General features: G+C 49.9%; 1 protein-coding gene across 1 annotated transcript in view; it reads right to left on the bottom strand.

Annotated features, from left to right (window-relative positions):
* Positions 1-18,226, bottom strand: part of kcnd2 (potassium voltage-gated channel, Shal-related subfamily, member 2) — a 39,582-nt gene extending 21,356 nt beyond the window's left edge. The window contains exon 1 of the mRNA XM_030113138.1: positions 16,576-18,226. Coding sequence (XP_029968998.1) covers positions 16,576-17,687 — 1,112 coding nt within the window. The 5' untranslated portion in view covers positions 17,688-18,226. The remainder of the gene's footprint in view (positions 1-16,575) is intronic.
* Between the last annotated feature and the right edge of the window lie 1,315 nt (positions 18,227-19,541).

The following is a 19,541-nucleotide window of genomic DNA, read 5'->3' as shown; positions in this document are numbered from 1 at the left end:
CGGAGCGGATCTGAATGTTCCGCCGCTCGCTGGGTTTCCATCAGCAGCAGGAGGAGCTGAGGAGGATCCTGGAGGCCTCGTCTCAGTTTCAGAACATCTCCAGCTCCGCTCAGGAACGTCTGGCGGAAACGCCGTCGTTAAAATGAATAAAATTAGAAGCTCAGAGTGAATAATGGAACACAGCCACTGGAAATCAACAGGGATCCAGGACTTACCGACTTTTCTTTGATAACTACTGTTGATAAAAAGACAAAAAGCATCAAGTTCAGACCCAGACTGAAACATCTCCGTCTGGTTGAGGATTCTGCTGGAATCCTTGAAACCTGCTTGAGGATTCATCATGAACATCTTCGGTAACTTTAATCTTTTAAAGAATCAGCGAAGTTCCCGAACAAAACTCTCTTGGATCAAGCAACATTTCCAGAATCTCCAAACCTCATCAGAAACTCCCAAAGTGTTTTTCTCCGGCCGAGCATCGATCGAGCCGCTAATCAGCTGTCTCACTCTGTTATTTAATGACTGAACCTCTGTCAGATAATCACCTGCCGCCGTCACCGACGGATGAAAAACAGCAACAGAATCATTTTCTCAGACTCTGCGGGTTTTAGCGTTCGGGTCACGTCCGGGTTCAGGTGGCTCTCCTGCAGGGGATTCAACTAATTAAACTCACTTTTGATTAATTCAAACAGGACGAGAGGAAGAAAAAGGAACAAATGACAAGCCGTTTAAAATTAATCAGCTGACAATAAAACGGCGTGTAAAATCAGAAAGTCATTAGCGGGCTGCAGCGGGAGGCCGAGGAGGCGACGGAGGGAAGGCAGCCGAACTGCTCCGTCTGCTCAACCGCCCGAACACATCCTGGGGGAGCAGGAAAACCTCATCAAGACCTCCCCAGCCCCCCGAACACCGCCGCCCGCTCCGACGGAGCTTCCTGAAACGTTGCAGGGACTTTATTAGCTGGTCCAGGACCTCCGTCCCCTCTGAGAACAGCCGGATCTCAAACCTTTCCTTTTTCTCGGCTTCCCGCCGACGAGGTCGACCACAAGCAGCTCTGAGCTCTGCGGAGAGTCGGAGGACCTCTGGAGCTGCTTTAAAGGGCACAAGAACTTTAATAAGCTCCTCAAGGACCCCTGTAACCTTAAAAAAAAAAAAAAAACTCTTTTCTTCACGACCACCAAAACCTGAACTCGTGATCTGATGAGCTGAAGGAAAAGACATACGACACCCTTTCAGACCTCAACAGCCTCCATCCAGACCTGGAAACTGCTGCTATTCTGCTGTTGCTTCTGAAAAAAAAATAGTATTTAACTTGATATAACTGGAGTCTTTTCAGGTTTTCTCAAAGCGGTGGAAGAAATTCCACCCCCAGAAAGTCTAAATTCTTTATGAGTTCCATCCATCGATCGTCTTCATCACCACCAAAAAGACCTGAAGACTCTGGAGATGCGTGCAGACATCCGGACACCCATCTCCAGCTTTACAAACTCAACAGAAAGCACCATGACCTCTGACTTCCATCAGACGCTCTCAGAACGCCCAGTTTAGATTCTTCTTCATGAATTTCTGAGACTTTTGAAATCTCTTTAAATTCCTTAGAAATCTCTCCAGAGGCTCCTGAATCCTCAACTTCCTCAAAGACTTCTGGCACCTTTATAAGGACGATATAAAAACCCTCTCCGGGTTTCCACAGACTTCTTCAAAACGCCAAAAGACCTCCGAAGGACCACAGATCTCTTCAAACACTCTTCAACTTTCTCAATGGGTTTAGAAACCGTCTAAGCTCCCACAAGACGGACTGAGAATCTGTAATCTTTCATCAATGGATTTTAAATGAGTGCTTTAACGGCCCTTGAATTGCGTCCAGGGCCGGCGTGAGGACCTGTGAGAGTCTCTGAAGATCTGCTAAAGCGTCATAATGCGGTGAGGGATGGCTTTCCTCGGACGCCGCCATCAGTCTCGCAGCATTTATGTGTGATCTTGTTTCTCCTGCTGTCAGGCAGCAGTTTGTCTCCTCTGTTGGCTCAATATGAGGCGGCGGAGCGAGATGGACTGCCCTCAGATCCGCCTCCGACAGGGGGGACCTGCTGCAGACCCCCCCCCCCCGGCTCTGGAGGCTCCTCTGATCGCTCCCTCTGTCGTCCCATTGCCTCCTAATTTGGGCGGAGGAAGCAGAGGCTGATTGGCATAGCGGGGTAATCGCCACGGTGAGCCTGAGGGATGCTGCTGTCGCCGTGGAAACCCCCTCCCCTCCTCCTCCTCCCCGGAGTTTGACTTCATTTAGCGGGCTCCGCTCATCAGCGCGAGGCCCCCTGCAGTCAGGATGTGATAAAACCTGCACAATCGCAGCGGCGGGAAGCACATTTACACGTTTCTACAAGCGAGTGAGCGCTCGCACGTCGCACAGCTTTCATTTCTGTCCTCAACAGACAGTCTGGAAAATAATCAGACTGTCCAATCGGCGTCACTGAATGACCGCTGACACCTGACCTGACTGGATCCTACAGATTTTGAAGTATTTCCAAGCACAGCTGGTGTCAAAGCGGCTGTTTACGTCTTGTTTACGTGGCAACTAACAACTGGAAACGACATTGTTTGAGGTTTCATCTTCAGATGCTTTGATAAAAATCGCAGCAGTGAACATCAACATGGAGGCAGTACCGTTCATCAGACGCCCAGCTGGGATCACAGGATGGTCTGAGGAGGGAATAAAAGCCACAGACATCAAAACGTTCAAGCTCCTCACCATCCCAGTCCAACGCCCCGAGGCTGAACGCTGAAGACTGGCGAGAGTTAGAGCCGCTGTGCCAAGGTGAACCAGGGAAGGCCCAGTACAGGGTCTGAGACACAAGTAAGACACAGTCAAGTACAGAAAAAGTACCCAGATCCTGAACGCCCCTGGTCCTGGTCGGTCGGCTTCCAGACTGACGAATCAACCAGACACTGTGACGAGGGCGGTGGGGACAGACGTGGCAGCACCAGCCGACAGAAAGACCAGAACGACAGAACGCAAAAAGGCTGAAAGGCACCGAGGGTTGAAGGAACAGCTGGGACAGATGTGGACGGTCCAAGCTGACATGGTTCTGTAGGACGACGGCTCGAGACGGTGACCTCTAAAAACCAGCAATAAACTGCTGCAACACCTGATGAAGAAATGTCCAATCTAATCTAATCTAATCTAATGTTATCTAATCTAATCTAACCTGATCTAATCTAATGTTATCGATCGCAAAGGAAAAAAAGAAAATCTATCGGTGTATCAGTATTGGTGGAGGAGTGAAATGTTCTGACCAGCAGCTGGTTTCATTTCAGTTAATTCACAACACACAACATCTCCTGATGAACTGGGACTCTCTCTCACTGCATTCTGGGTAAAAATCTCCCCCTCCTTCAGCTCACATGTTGGTTCTATCTCACAGTGAAGAAGAGGTCCACTTTTCTCATATTGTGACATAAAAACATGAAAATATCAGATTGAATCAGTGTGTTGGGAAAAAAAGAACAAGCCGTGGGGATGAAACTCTCCATTCTCAGAGTTTTCAGTCAGAAAAGTAAAAAATCTGTGCAAACTTTGCTGATTATTAATTCATGCTGTGAAGCTCTTTGTGTGTTTCTGTTGTGAGTCCCTGCAGCTGAAAAACTCCAAGTTTCTGCAGAAAAGTTTGAGAAAATAAAGATTATCAAGCCTTCACCTCACTGGGAGCTCATCGAAAATCTTCACAGACAAGTCAGGAGGAGCTTCTAGAATTTGGTCGATACGTCGTTACACCGACTGAGAATCAAGCAATAAACAATCACCATAATAAACTTTATCCTTCCTGACAAACTGGAAAAACACAGCTTCAGGCCACCGTTTCAGGAGAAAACACCTCGTTTGGATCTGAAGTCAAGGATGTTTTTGTGTTTCAGGTGTTTCTTGTGTATCTCAGAGGTCTGTCAGACACACACACACACACACACACACACACACACACACACACACACACACACACACACACACACACACACATACACACATACACACACACACACACACCAGACGCCATGTTCTCTTTCTTGAGGCCAAACAGAGCCGCTCCTATGTTGGGAGGGGAAACAGCGACCAGCTGCACTCAATTAATTAACCAATTAAATGTATATTTTCCATTTTAAGAGCGTATTTTGAACCGGTCGGTGTTTTATATTAATGAACCGGCTTTTCTTTTCATTCCACTGGTGTTCAGTGTGATTTTCTGTTTGTTTAATGACCACAAATATGTAATTTTTGAATGTATTGTTTGATTGGTTGCAGCCAGCAGGAGGGGCTTATCAGATTGGGGAGTGTCTCAGGTGTATTTTTGTGCGTTGCATGTTTGTTTCGGTGTGCCTCAAGTCAAGGTCATGAATGGAGAAGTGGAGGTTTGTGCAGGGGAACCGGGTCCAGGCGCTCTGAGGAGCCTCAGGTTCGGACCGTGGACCTTCACCATCGTGAGAACAAAGTGTCCCTGAAAGCAGATTTAATGTTCAATAAGACGGCAGGTTTTCCTGCAGGAGTCAGCAGAGCGGCGGCTGAGCAGGACTTAAAGGATTGAGAGAGGAGGAGGAGAAGGAGGAAAGATCAGAGGTTTCGGTTCAGCTGGAGCTCCCAGATAGAAGCAAAGAAAGAGGATTAAAAAAAACTTCTTCAACCTTTCGATCAGCTGTTATTTTCTGCCTCCATCGTCTTCATCTGACTGACGGAGGAAACGTTTAACCCCATGAAGGAAAACCTGCAGACGACGAAACGCCGCCGACACGTCGCACAGATGTTGATCTTCAATTCGTCAACAGTCCAAAAAACTGTGAAACAGCGAAACGACTGGAACCAGGCGACGTGGCGGTCGAGAGAAACAACACACAGTCGTCGACATAGAAGGATGAGCTGCTCAGAAGAGTCGTGAACGAGAAGCATGAAGCTCTGTCTGTGTCGTATTTCCCTCAGAGTTTAAACTCGGCCTGAGACGTTCAGATTTCATTTGACCGAATCAGCATTTTTACATCCTTCACTGTGTTTCTGTTATCGAAGTTTAATGAAGCGTTGGATTCATTCACAGGATGGAGTCAGCTGATCGGAGCCTCGGCCACCGTCTCTTCGGGGACGTCCCTGATGGACTGATAGGGCGAGGAGGGGAAGTGAGAGGTTTAGTCAGAGAGCTTAGTGTTTTTGGATTTTAATCTGGAGATTGACAAGAAGCTTCGCTTGTAAATTAAAACAATCTTTAATATCAATGAGGATCTTGTCTGTGGTTTGAAATAAATACAATCGTGGATATAAATAAATCCTCGTCTCTTCCCAGCAGCGAAACAGTGGATTTTTTTTCTTTTTCTAATTCTTTGTTAAATGACAGATTTTCTTGTGAACCAAATCATTCTGTGAAGAAAAGCTCCTGGTTTGTTAAAGCATCAGAGCAGCTCAGGTAATCTCTTTACATCAGAGCAGATAAACGAGTGTTTCTAATGCAGGAGCAGGGGAAATAACGGAGTGAATGAGAGTTATTACAGCGGCGCAGATTTATCCTCTGTGAGCTCCTCAAACGCTGAAGCATCATAAATCTGCTCCGGCCTGATGGAGCAACGAGAAGCGCCGCTCGCACCGAGTGTTCACAGCCTGCCGGTTTCATCTGCCGCCGCGAGACGCTCGCAGCTTTTCCAGAGATGTGAAGAAGAGAACAGACTGTTTCTGGTGTCACTCGTCCAGAAAAACAGACATCGTGATGAAGACGACGTCGCCTCTGGAGTTTCTGATTCCCGTCACGTCCTCCGATAGTCCCGCTCAGCACATGGAACAGGTCAGAGGTCAGAGGTCACAGCGTGTTAATGAGGTGCGCACAGGAACACACGTGTGTGATGGATGCGGTCGCCCTCGGCAATGCTTCGGTCACCTTGACGATTGTCTACATGAAGCACCATCTGGTCGCCGTGGCGATACGTTTACAGTTCATGCTCTGGTGCCCTGAACACACACACACACACACACACACACACACACACCGCCTGGTGTTTACACACCAAGTGAGACGATTACAACGGGACATCATCTGTGAGAAGAAAACAACCTGCAGACACCCGAGGTCACACAACTGCACAACTGAAACACACAACTACACAAGTTATACACACAAAGGAAATGTTCAACAAGTCCATAAAAACTGGGAAATAATAAACAACGTAACAAAAACACAGTTTTAACTTGTTTCAGTCTTTCTCATCTTTTTCTTCAGTTTCTGATGCAGAAGCAATGCGTTTCCTTTCTTAGCAAGATGACGACCGGTGAGCTGCTGTGGGAATCAAACCGTCTTCTCCTGACACGACCCGCCTGTTGCCGTAGAAACCGGCCGTGCCTGTAGCAGCAGCAGGGTGAACAGATCAGTGGCCGAACGGGGTCGAGACGGAGCGTCGGACTCGCCCGTCGCCTCCCTCCTTCAGCCGAGGAACACTGAGACGAGCGGAAACACACAGCGCCTGCCAAACTTCCTCCACTCCAGAAATGGCATCGCCGCTGGATTATTCATCTGACTTCAGCTCCCAGGAGGACTCTGAGTCCAACAAGAACCCCGGAACGCCTCCCGTGACTCCAGACTCTCCTCCGAGACCGACTGAAGGGACGGCAGCTTCCACCGACGACCTCCAGAAACTTCTCAAGAATCAATAATACCAACACACAACACCACAGCGACCTGAGGGATCAGCAGAGCCTCCTAACCTTCAGCTTCCAGGTGAACATGAGTGTGTTTCTCCAGCTGAGGAGGAAACAGAGTCGCTGCTGCTGCTGAGGCTGCTGCTGCTGCTGAGGCTGCTGAGGCTGCTGAGGCTGCTGAGGCTGCTGAGGCTGCTGAGGCTGCTGCTGAGGCTGCGGAGGCTGCTGAGGCTGTGGAGGCTGCTGAGGCTGCTGAGGCTGCTGAGGCTGCTGAGGCTGCTGCTGCTGCTGAGGCTGCTGAGGCTGCTGAGGCTGCTGAGGCTGCGGAGGCTGCTGAGGCTGCTGAGGCTGCTGAGGCTGCTGAGGCTGCGGAGGCTGCTGAGGCTGCTGAGGCTGCGGAGGCTGCTGAGGCTGCGGAGGCTGCTGAGGCTGCTGAGGCTGCGGAGGCTGCTGAGGCTGCTGAGGCTGCTGAGGCTGCTGAGGCTGCTGAGGCTGCTGAGGCTGCGGAGGCTGCGGAGGCTGCTGAGGCTGCTGAGGCTGCTGAGGCTGCTGAGGCTGCGGAGGCTGCTGAGGCTGCTGAGGCTGCGGAGGCTGCTGAGGCTGCTGAGGCTGCTGAGGCTGCTGAGGCTGCTGAGGCTGCTGAGGCTGCTGAGGCTGCGGAGGCTGCTGAGGCTGCTGAGGCTGCTGAGGCTGCGGAGGCTGCTGAGGCTGCTGAGGCTGCTGAGGCTGCTGAGGCTGCGGAGGCTGCTGAGGCTGCTGAGGCTGCTGAGGCTGATGCTGCTGCTGAGGCTGCGGAGGCTGCTGAGGCTGCTGAGGCTGCTGAGGCTGCTGAGGCTGCTGAGGCTGCGGAGGCTGCTGAGGCTGCTGAGGCTGCTGAGGCTGCTGAGGCTGCTGAGGCTGCGGAGGCTGCTGAGGCTGCTGAGGCTGCTGAGGCTGATGCTGCTGCTGAGGCTGCGGAGGCTGCTGAGGCTGCTGAGGCTGCTGAGGCTGCTGAGGCTGCTGAGGCTGCGGAGGCTGCTGAGGCTGCTGAGGCTGCTGAGGCTGATGCTGCTGCTGAGGCTGCGGAGGCTGCTGAGGCTGCTGAGGATGCTGAGGCTGCTGAGGCTGCTGAGGCTGCTGAGGCTGATGCTGCTGCTGAGGCTGCGGAGGCTGCTGAGGCTGCTGAGGCTGCGGAGGCTGCTGAGGCTGCTGAGGCTGCTGAGGCTGCTGCTGCTGCTGAGGCTGCTGAGGCTGCTGAGGCTGCTGAGGCTGCTGAGGCTTCCACAGCCAGAGAAAGAAAAAACACAAACAAACCTCCAGAAACGCTCCATCTTTATCAGAGGCAGCAGAAATTAGCTGCCAGCAAAAAACCATGTTCACTGTCAGGAGTGTTGTCGTACAGCTGGGTGTGTGTGTGTGTGTGTGTGTGTGTGTGTGTGTGTGTGTGTGTGTGTGTGTGTGTGTGTGTTACTGTATCCTGCTGTTACGCAGGAACAAGGTGAGTTTCTCCTCTCAGTTCCACACCTGCTGCTGTAATTACCCTCCGGGACAAATGGATTATATAACACACACACACACACACACACACACACACACACACACACACACAGTCAGGCGATATAATGACCTGTTAATAGTGATGGATGAGCAGGTTGAAGGTTTCAGGTTTATCAGGGGGGAGAATCAGCAGCGGAGTTTAACCGACGACTCTCTGAGCTCACCTTCAACTAACTGCCCCCCCCTCCACCCCCCCCTCCACCCCCCCCCCACCCCCTCCCCCCCCCCCCCCCCCCACCCCCACCCCCAGCATGTCTCGGTCGGCAGGCAGCGTCTTCCCGCAGACGTCCAGATGACTCCCCGGCAGCCGGATCGTATATCAGGCCGTTTTATCAGCCGTCCGTAGATTAAACCCTCATCACCGCCTCAGCTATGCAAACACACCGTGTGTGTGTCACCGTGTGTGTGTCACCGTGTGTGTTACAGTGTGTGTTATACCTGACCCTGATGTTACCGTGAAGACGGAGCGTCCCAGCTTCACCTTAGTTTGGAATTTCTACAGATTTACTCAAAGTTAAAAAAAATAAATAAATAACAAATGAACCTCATTTTGTTAGAAATAAAGGAGTCACAGTTTTCCCGCCTCCGGAGGGTCGCGACCTCTAAAAATAACAAACTGCGTCATGAAGACGCTTCTTAAAATATCACTTTTTTTTTTTATTTTAGCTCCTTGAAACAGAAGAAACTTGTTTTTGTTGCTGTGAAATAAAATAGACGATATGAAGATAACAGAAGTACACAAAGAACGGCCTCGAGCCAAACACACACACACACACACACACACACACACTGCGCAGTGTACGTACAGGCTCCTGTATTTACAGTGTGTATGAAAGCCTGAGTCTTTTGTGTGTGTGTGTGTGTGTGTGTGTGTGTGTGTGTGTGTGTGTGTGTGTGTGTGTGTTTGTAAAGAAAAGAAAAAAGCTTCAGCAGCTGCTGTGTCTGTATTTTTAGCCGCATTCACACTGTACAGATAACAACACACACGCACACACACACACACACACACACTGGCGTGCTGGCGGAGGTAAACACGGCCGTCCCGCTCGCTCCCGTCATCTGTTGCTCTCGCTGGAAATGAAAGTGCGTAAATCACGTTTCTCTTTTATTGAGATATCAATTCCGACACGACCAGGACCAGGAAAAAAATGAAAAACTAAAAATAGAAAGTGAGACGGGAGGGAAGAAAGGGGCGAGCGAGTGAACAGGTGACGAGAACACACACCAACACACACTCCGTCCGATCAGCACTTCCACCAGTCAGAACAGAGACCATTACGACTCGGATTAACTGACGAGTCTGGAAACATTTCACCATCTCCTCGCTCTGACGCCATTTTCTGTCTGGAGGCAGAAACAGGAAGTGCTGTAAAGTGGAAACAGGAAGTGGTGTTTCCACCTGAGTGGCTGCAGACGGCCGGATCACTGTGATCGAGTCGGCCTCTGTCCACAGAGCCGGTCCAGCTGCTGTTCGGTTTCGACGGTGCGTCAGCGGAATTCCTCTGCGGCGCCGAGCGAAGCGCTCGTCCCCGTCGTCCCACACCAAGTCAGATTCTTAATAATTCACGGTCGGAGACGTCGGGCGGCGTTTAGCTCCCCGCTGCTGTTTGAGCTCGGCGGGTCTCAGCAGACCACAGACTCCGTATCGCAGCGGAAAGTCGGACTTTAATCCTCATGTCGTCCTGATTAACTGTAAAAATGACTCGTCTGCAAAAAAACCCTCCTAAAATAAAGAAGTTAAACTGGATTTTGCCCTCGAGCGTCACATGAACTCACCACAATCTGACAAAACTGTCCACCTCCTAAAACGAGTTTACTCAGATTTTCAGAACCAAACATTCAGTTACTGTTAAACCCCAGATGGATCATGAATGAATTGGATATTTAAAAGATTTGTCAGAATATTGACTTTAATACGTCACAACTGGATTAAATTTGACGTCCAAACAAACGGAATCTGCTTTTCTGTCTTATATTTCGAGCATTTATCTAAAAAAATGGTTGTTTCTGTGTTGGAAATGAGCTGTGATCAGTGAATCCCTCCAGCCGTGCCGGTCTGAGGCGTGAGAGCGGCGCCGGGCGCCGTGCTCGCCATGAGAAAGAGGAAAAGATGAACTCTGGGTTTTTTCTTTTTTTGTTCCTTCGCAGTGAAGAGCGGAGCGGAGCGGCGCCGCTTTGATGTGGAGCATGAAACAGAAAACACGTTTAATATCGCCTCCATCAGACATAACGAGCCGGCGGCCAATCGCCCGGCCGGGCCTCCGCCGTCGCCACGGCAACCGGCTCACCTGCAGCCTCCGGGCCGCGGCGGCTCCTCCCGGCCGGTCCGTCCCTGCTGCCGGAGCGCTCCGTCAGAACACAGGGTAGATATCTGCAGGCCGGTCCGAGACGGCGACGTCGCATTAAACCGTGAGCCGCCGTCGTCGTGGAAACGGACACCGTTTTCAGTCGCTGCCTGGAAATGTAGCGTTGAGTTTGGCGCAGCTTGCAGGTTTTAAATCGGGCCTTTGTTGCTTTGATTTAATTTCAGTTGTAAGTTTGAGTCTGAACCCAACAAACTCAGAGGCTGAAGGGAAATAATGAAAAATGGCTGTTGAGCTAAGTGTGTGTGGAACTTGAGGCTCCTGTGATGTGTGTGTGTGTGTGTGTGTGTGTGTGTGTGTGTTGTCAGTGGGAGCATCAGGGTCTTAAGTGTTTGGAACCCTTCCAGAGATGCTCTGTTCGCCAGGTAGAAGGCTCCGCTGCTGTGTGTGCTGAATTAAAACACATCATTCGTCTCAGGAGCAGCTCGGAGTCTGAAAACATCAGGCGCTGGAAAAGTTTCGCTTTCCTTTCCGTCTGAACTGAAGCTCAGTGTGAAGCAGAGAAACAGCAGCTGTTTGGAAACATGAAGACGTTCAGACTGAAGCCTGAGAGGGAGTGTGTGCCGCACAAAACACACACACATACACACACACACACATACAAACACACGTACACACGCAAACAAGCACACACACACAGCTGTTTGAGCTCATTCCCTTTGAACTTTTTCTGGGATTTTGCTTCTTTTTGTTTTGTTACTTTTTGTGCTCCACATGATAAACTGTCTTCAATCACTCGTCCTCACCGACTCGTCCTCACCGACTCGTCCTCACTGACTCGTCCTCAATAACTCGTCCTCACCGACTCGTCCTCACCGACTCGTCCTCAATAACTCGTCCTCACCGACTCGTCCTCAATAACTCGTCCTCACCGACTCGTCCTCACTGACTCGTCCTCAATAACTCGTCCTCACCGACTCGTCCTCACTGACTCGTCCTCAATAACTCGTCCTCACCGACTCGTCCTCACTGACTCGTCCACACCGACTCGTCCTCACTGAAGTGTCCACAGCGACGCGTCCACACGTCCTCGGAGCAGCGGCGCGGTGATTTACTGCGGCTGCTGAGACGCTGACTGATGATATTGAAAAGGTTCCAGCAGAAAACGCTGAGGAGACACTCTGACAGAGAAAGCTTTCAGACGAGGAGGGACGGTGTGTTCACTGTGAGCCGGGAGCGCGGGACAAATGGCCGCTGTGACAGATGGAAACGTCAGGACGAGGAGACGTGTCCTCCCTCCGCCGCTCTGATGGACACTTTAATGCAAAGTTAGTTGTGCTGATTCACCTCCTCTCAGAGCGCCGAGGAGCTTCTGCACGTTTCTGAGCTCGCTGTGTTTTTAGTTACTGTTTTCGCGAAGGTTGATATATTTTATGATCTTTTTGTCTTCATTCATCTCACAGCAGCAGGAGAGCCTCCGTCACTCCAAAGAGAAGATTATTACCTGCTTTTAAAGTTGATGATTTTCATTCTTACCGTCATTACAAAAGACACCTGTTCTATCAGTGTGTCAGGTACCAAAACACACCTTTATATACAGCTTCAAAAAACTTCTGAAGCTTTAATTAAAGCTTTAATTACTTTTTGCACTTTCCAGCTTAGTCTGCTTTTAGCTCTCAGACCAAAGAAGACAGAGATTTAGCTTAACACTGAACACACAGGAGGCATTAAAAAAGTCCTCTACATGTTTATAACCGTATGTTGAGAGAAGAGATGACGGAGCAGAATGAACGTTTTTTCTTCAATAAGACAGTGTCGTCTGCATAAAGCAGCAGCTACTAGAAAACTTCTCAAAATCTCTTCGTTCGACATGTTTTCTGGTCGAAACTTTTAGGCATTATTTCCCACTTTTAGATGACCTGAGCTTTTGAAGCATTTGGTCAGTGACTGAAAATGTGGAAATTATGGCAGCTGTGAAATGGTCTCAGCAGACGGGATTAGGGTTTTTTTTTTTTTTTTTACAAGAAAATATTTAATGGCTTTTTAACTTTTAGGGCTACATCAGCTGTTTGCAATATTTGATTTTTTTTCTCTGTTTCATTGATAAATTAAACCATATTTCTAAAAATAATTAAGAAGTGATGTGAGACAAAAGGAATTCTTTAAATTTTGTTTTCACAAATATCTTGAGGATTTTGTACATGATGATTTATCTTGATGTTTCCAGTTCACAGTTTGAAGCAGCTACTTTAAACTGAGTGTGTTTGACTGGATAATGTCTATACATAGAGAAAAAAGAGATTAAAAATGAACATATAGCAGAAAAAATGACTTCTGTGTGAGGAACATGTAGATAATACATTCGCTTGTGTAATCAGCGGTTTGTGTTTTTGTTTGTTTGCTCTCTGAAGCGTTTCCCACATCTGCCCTGTTGTAACGGGTTGATTGATTCCCAGTTTGTGTTGGAGGATTTTTTTTTCCAGATTCCCTGATCGTGACGCTTGGCTGCTGTTTGTTGTCGGATCTCCATCAAAGCGTCTGAACTGCACAGAAAGTCTGCGAGGCGAGACGCTCCGGCTGGATCCGTCTCTCCTGCGGGCTGTCTTTAAATAAAGGCGCTCTGTGTGTGTGTGTGTGTGTGTGTGTGTGTGTGTGTGTGTGTGTGTGTGTGTGTGTGTGTGTGTGTGTGTGTTGTGTGTAGCTGCAGCTGTGCAGCAGTGTATTTATCACTCTGTCATTGATATTCACAGCCAGCTCCGGATCAATGAGCCCCGACACTCGGCCTATTATTTCATTTCTGCTGTCTAAAAGGCGAAGCTGCGACTCGGCTAAATTGTTTTCCATTCGGATTTGGCTGACTCGTCACAAAGCCAGGAGGAGGAAGCAGAGGAGGAGGAGGAGGAGGAGGAGGAGGAGGAGGAGGAGGGAGTTAAACCTCCTCAGAGGCTGAGTGATGGGGGATGAATCTGAGCAGCATCACTCCGTTCGCTCGGCTGACAAACACACAAACCTGCAGCCGAATCAAAGACTCCGGATCAGCTTCACTCCGAGGAAAACTCACCGGAGAGAAAAGACGAGCAGAGAAAAAAAAGAAAAGCAAGAAAATGCTAAACTGTGGTCTGAAAACAAACCCAGATCTGTAAGAATTGGTTCCGTGTAAAACGTAAGAGACACTAAGAAGCAGCGGCGTCCAGATTCTCACTCAACAACTTTGTTTGCTTGTTCGCTAGAAAGCAACTGAACAGCATGGAGGCAAAAACCCAAAGCCTCGCGCCAACAGGAACACTGACCCACCAAGTCAGACTCTGAGGGATTTTACCTCTAATGCCTGAATGCAACACATTAACCACTAATCTTATTAAATATTAACCTTTAATCCTCCGCCAAGGCTTTACTTCCATAACCGGCGACTCTGATCCTCAAACCAAGCATCTCGATCGAAGGGCTCGAACAGCGATTAGCAATGTAAACACAGAACGACTCCTCAGAACGGCTCCTGGACTCAGATCCTCACGGGTCTGATCCACGTTCACGTACTTTCCTGCACTGAAAACCTTTAAGGGAGAGTTTATATAGTGAACAAAGCAGCGGAAATGTGTTGCTGTGGAGGTTTTCCCCGCCTCCATCCTCAGGAAACTCGCCTGCAGCTGGTGGGAAAACAAAAAAAAACAAAAAAATTCGCCCCAAATCTGGAAATGCCACCAGTCTGCCTAATGAGCCTCTTCATCAGCCCCTCCTCATCCTCCTGTCAAAAAACAAAGGAAAAGCAGCCGCAGCCTCTGCACTGGTGAACACATGAAAACGGGAGCGTTTGAGGAGGAGTCGAACCGGGTGCCATCGTTCGTGCTCCGCTGCTCCTGGAAGGTGTCTTCATTACTGAGCCCATTAAAAATAATCACTGTGTGTTCAGAGCGGCTAATGCAGTCATTTAATTAGCAGCATTAGCAACGTTTATCCCGCAGAGGGAGGAAGGAGAGGAAGAAGAGGGGGAAGAGGAAGAGGAAGAGGAAGAGCTGGTCACCAGGGAGAGTGGAGAGCAGGGCACTGAACTCTATGAGCGGAATGAAATGTTGGAATTGAACCAGCGACTCGGACACGGAAATCAATGCGAGCAGCTCCGCTTCCGATATGTGATCGACTTTCTGCTCTGTGAGGAGCCGCTTCCTGCTTCAGCTCACACACACACACACACACACACACACACACACACACACACACACACACACACACACACACACACACACACACACACACACACACACACACACAACACGTTAAAGATTTTCTTTCTATGAATCCTGGATGCGAGATGACGGAAATATCCTGAGACTGTTAACGTCAGGAACCGAAGCCTTCAGCCAAACGGAAAGAAATGAGTCCGCAGTTGTTCTACAGGTGTGAGGAGCAGAACAAGACAAAACCGAGCCTTCAAGTTTCATCCTCTTCCTCACGCTGCTCCTCTCAGAACAAACCACTGCACACCGTTCTCCTGTAAACCATCCACTGCTTCGGGGATCGGGATCACTGCGCTTTCAGAAAGTTCAAAAACACAGCGAAAGTTTTCAGTTTTCACTTGAAAGCACACTGGGTGAGTTAGTTTTCATTCTGCAAGCTGCAATAACTTACAAAGAAACCATTCAAGCTGGACAGTTTTATGTAAAAGTCTCTGTATTTACCGTCCTCACAGATAAAGGCGACGGCTCGCTGCCACACTGACCTCCTGCTGCTGGAGTTCTTGACAAGCCTGAAGCTAACAGGTCGGTGCAACACGTCTGAGCTATATTTCAATATAACACAGAGTTTAATTGCTGTTTTTCTTTTAAACTGCGTGTCAGGATGAGTGGCTGCGTCCGTCGCAGGTCCTGCGCCCTCACGGTTCCCCTGCTCGGAGAACATGTTGATTAGTGCTGACTCGGTGAACCGAGCCATGTTCCCATGTTCCGAGGACGACTGACTGTACCCTATCATGTGTTCATTAAAGTGAAGTGATGTGATACGGGGCTGAAAATAGCCTCCGATCCGTATCAGAACACTCAGGCCTGGTTACAGCCTGTCTTTAATCGGAGCTGAATAATCCCTCAGTCCGGTCTCACAGGGTTCAGCCTGACGGCCCTGCAGCAGCACCGAGCGGGGCGGATGAACGTGACCTTCCTGCAGCTCAGGTTCAGCTGCAGGTCATGTGATTTAATAATACATGTGTGTTTGTACTGGTCTGCAGGGTCACACGGCTGTAACTGGAGACACACACACACACACACACACACACACACAGAAAGAAACACACATTCATATTAAATTACATTTCTACCCACAAAAAGCGACTCAGCTCATAAACCGAAGATGTTTTAGAGTTTTTCTTTTGTCTGTTGCTGCTGCTCTCCTAAAGTCACTGCAAATTCATGGTTTAAGTGAATAAACATCGACTGATGAAGCACAATTTACCACAACTTTCTCACAAGTTGTAGCAAAAACCCTCCAACCAGCAGCAGCAGCAGCAGCATTCAGCACCACGGACAGTGACGCAAACCACGCTGAATCTCCCTCAGATCACGTTTCCACACGTGGACTCGTTCTGCGATGGAGGTTCCTCTTCGCTGAACTCAACACGGCCTGTTAACTCAACCTCAGCTGCCACTCTCCAGCCTCTTCTGCTCCAGTATTACATTCAAATCATCAACCTGGACAGCTGCCAGATGGGAGCGTTCCAGTAACAACAAAACAGCAGCTAACAAATCCCCTCTTCATTGACAGTATTGGATAAACACTGCCCAGACTACACCAGGCTGATGACCCCAACCAACCGCAGAGTGTCACAGTAAAAAGCACTTGATGCCCAAAAAAAGATGTTTTGCTGCATTCATGTTGCAGATTTTCCAAAGAGTTCATAAAAAATGACCAGTTTTAGAGTGGAAACTGCTGACTCATCAGCGTTCAGATGTGTTCAGTTTCCCTGCTGCTCCTAAACGCACCATACAGCAGTCAAGGTTCTCAAACGTGCCAAACGAAAATCAACCTGGCCACTGACTCCGCCCATTTTTGAGGCCCAAAGCCCCGCCCCTTTTACGCACTTTCAGCATCACTTACCCCAGAGTTGTCATGGTGACGATGGTGTACCAGAAGGCTGCTGGGATGGAGGTGAACTTGCTGGCGCTGGATCCCTTCTCTGCATAGAACATGACGGTGGCGAAGATGATGATGGCCATGGTGAGCGAGAAGAGGAGGAAGCCGAGCTCCGAGGCGCAGCTCTTCAGCGTGTAGCCCAGGATGCGCAGGCCCGCCGAGTGCCGCGAGAACTTGAAGATCCGGAAGACCCTGAAGACGCGCAGCGTGACGAAGGCGCCGCTCACGTCCTCGTTGTCGGTCATGACCAGGCCGATGTAGTAGGGCATGATGGCCACCACGTCGATGACGCTCATCACGCTCTTCACGAACTTGTAGCGGCTCGGCGCGGCCATCAGGCGCAGCAGGTACTCCACCGTGAAGATCATGACGCACGCCGTGTCCAGGCAGAAGAAGGCCAGCGCGTAACGCTCCCCGCACGACATCTCCTTGACCCGGTTGTGAGCGGAGCCGCACGGGACCGTCTCCACCACGTTGGCGAGCACCGACACCGCGATGAAGAAGCCGGTCACGTAGTAGAAGACCAGCGCCATGGTGGAGGTGTGCGGGTTCTCGAAGGCGCGCCACATGGTCTCACGGAAACTCATGTCCGCGGAGACCAGCTCGCTGGCCGGATCGGCCTCCTCGTCGTCCTGGATGCGCTCCTGGTTCTCCCGCCGCCGGTCCTTGTATTCCTCGTAGCAGCAGTCCCCGATGATCTCCGGGATGATGCCGAAGAAGGCCAGCTCCTCGTCGTACGCGGAGATGCACTCCTGCCGCGGGTAGTGCAGCTTTCCCGTGCGGTAAAAGTTGAGAATGTGCCTGAAGATGTCCGGGTCGCGGTCGAAGAAGTACTCGTTACTCTCCTCGTGGAAGAAGAAGTCCCGCTCGGTGCTGCCCAGCAGGGTGTCCGGGTACCGCTCCAGCGTGTCCCGCCACGTCTGGAACTTGGTGCCGCTCACGTTGAGCACGATCAGTCCATCCTGCGTGCGCTTCCTCTCCTTCGGGGGCACGGGCATCGGCGTGCTGGCCACCGGCATCCAACCGATGGCCGCCGCCCGCGCGAAGGGCAGCCACGCCGCGACTCCCGCTGACATGCTGCCGCTGCTGGTGGAGGACCTGTGCGGAGGCTCAGTGGAGGTGCAGGAGTGGGTTCAGGGACATCCAGAGAGAGCGCAGAGCGCGCAGCAACAGATCGATCCAGCAGTTTATCCAGATGATGTTAGATTTTACGCACCAAAACTGCGCGTAAAAAGCGCAACGGAACAAATCCACACGTGCTCAGTTTGTCAGAACTCTCCTCCAGCTTCACGAAACTCCACAAAGCTTCACTCCGCACCTTGATCCTACCTCCTCTGCTCGTAGAATCACGAATTCTCTTTTCCAACAGCAACAAGTCCAGCTGCTCTCAGGGGAACTGCGCGCTCCGCTCCCGGACCCGGAGCTGCCGCCGCAGGCATGCCCCCGCACCGGCTCTCCCGCCGGAATCTCCCGCTGATCCCGCAGTGTGCTTCCCCCGGCAAAACGACACAAACTGTGATGGGGGGTGGCGTTTCGGTAACAACTGCGGGGAGCAAAACCGAGCTGAACCGAGCCAGCTTCGCAGTACCGCGGTGCTCCGTGGCCGCCGCGGCTCGTCCTCCGGTCACACAGGTGCTGCTCAAACAGACGCGGAAACCCTTTCTCCTCCTCCTCTCTTCTCCTTCTCCCTCCCTCCTCCCTCCCTCTCCGGATGGGGGCGTGTCCCCGGAGAAGCCCCCTGTTCCCTCGCTGTGAGTCTCCGCTGTTTTACGCGCCGGGAGGCACAAGCCCACCGCGCGTCACGCGTTATCGGGCTCTTGTGCTGTTTTGACACAGGGTGCGTTTGGTGATCATCAGAGCCCCCGGGCGGTGACAGCAGCCGGATTCTGTGCGCGCCTCCGACAGGTGGAGCAGGTTGGGTGTTTTAGTCTCCGGGAGCGCGCAGGTGTTGGCAGCGCTGCAGCAACACGTTTCATTTTAATTTTACTGCATTTCTTAGTAAAACCAAACGGAGAGTGCAGAGATGAATTTATTTCTGTTCATTTTATGTCAGACAGTTATCAAACAAGCAAGATTTTATCATCTAAAAGTAATTTAAAAAACAGACGAATGAAATGAATGACAGTAAGAGCTCGTTGTATTTTGACCGCAGCTTATACGATCTTTGTGTCTTTGTATATTAAGAAATGAATTAAAAAAATGGACAAAAACATCAAAAATAAAAAAGAAAGAAGACAAAAATCAGCTCACCATAACATTTATTCGCAGTTCACTTAAAATCCCCAGACTGACTGTAATAAAGCCTGTGGACCCTCTGTGACCTCCGGTCAAACAATCACAGTGAAGAAAAACTTCACCCCCACTGACACGGAGAAGCAGGTGCCCAGGAAAAAAAAAGACATTGGATATGATCTAGGTTTAAAGTTCTCATATTTATTCAGAAAAGCAGTAATATTTCACTAAAACAACACAGTGAAAAGTAAGCAATTGGGATTAAAGAGACAAAAACAGAAACATCAATGATCAAATTAGACGAAACACATTCAAATTCTGATCAAACATTAGCCAAAATGGACAAAATAATTCAGTATATTGTCCAGCCTTATATAAAACATTCTAAAACTGTCACACATTTTGAAACTAGCGCCTCTTGGCATCATGCTAATGTCTATTGTTAATGGATGGTGTTCAGCACCATGGACAGTTACACAGACGCTGTCACATGTTGTTATTGGATGCTTCAGGTTAATTACTTCTTCTGGAAGTGTGTGTGTGTGTGTGTGTGTGTGTGTGTGTGTGTGTGTGTGTGTGTGTGTGTGTGTGTGTGTGTTGGTCATAGGGGAGACCCACACACACAAAAGAAGTCCAACATATCCCACAGCCACCAGGTGAAGACCTTCACACACTCAGTAGCAGGTGGAAGAAATCAG

The sequence above is a fragment of the Salarias fasciatus genome, chromosome 17, assembly GCF_902148845.1.
Source record: "Salarias fasciatus chromosome 17, fSalaFa1.1, whole genome shotgun sequence".
Taxonomy (NCBI): Eukaryota; Metazoa; Chordata; class Actinopteri; order Blenniiformes; family Blenniidae; genus Salarias; species Salarias fasciatus.
This window is presented reverse-complemented; position numbering and strand designations above follow the sequence as displayed.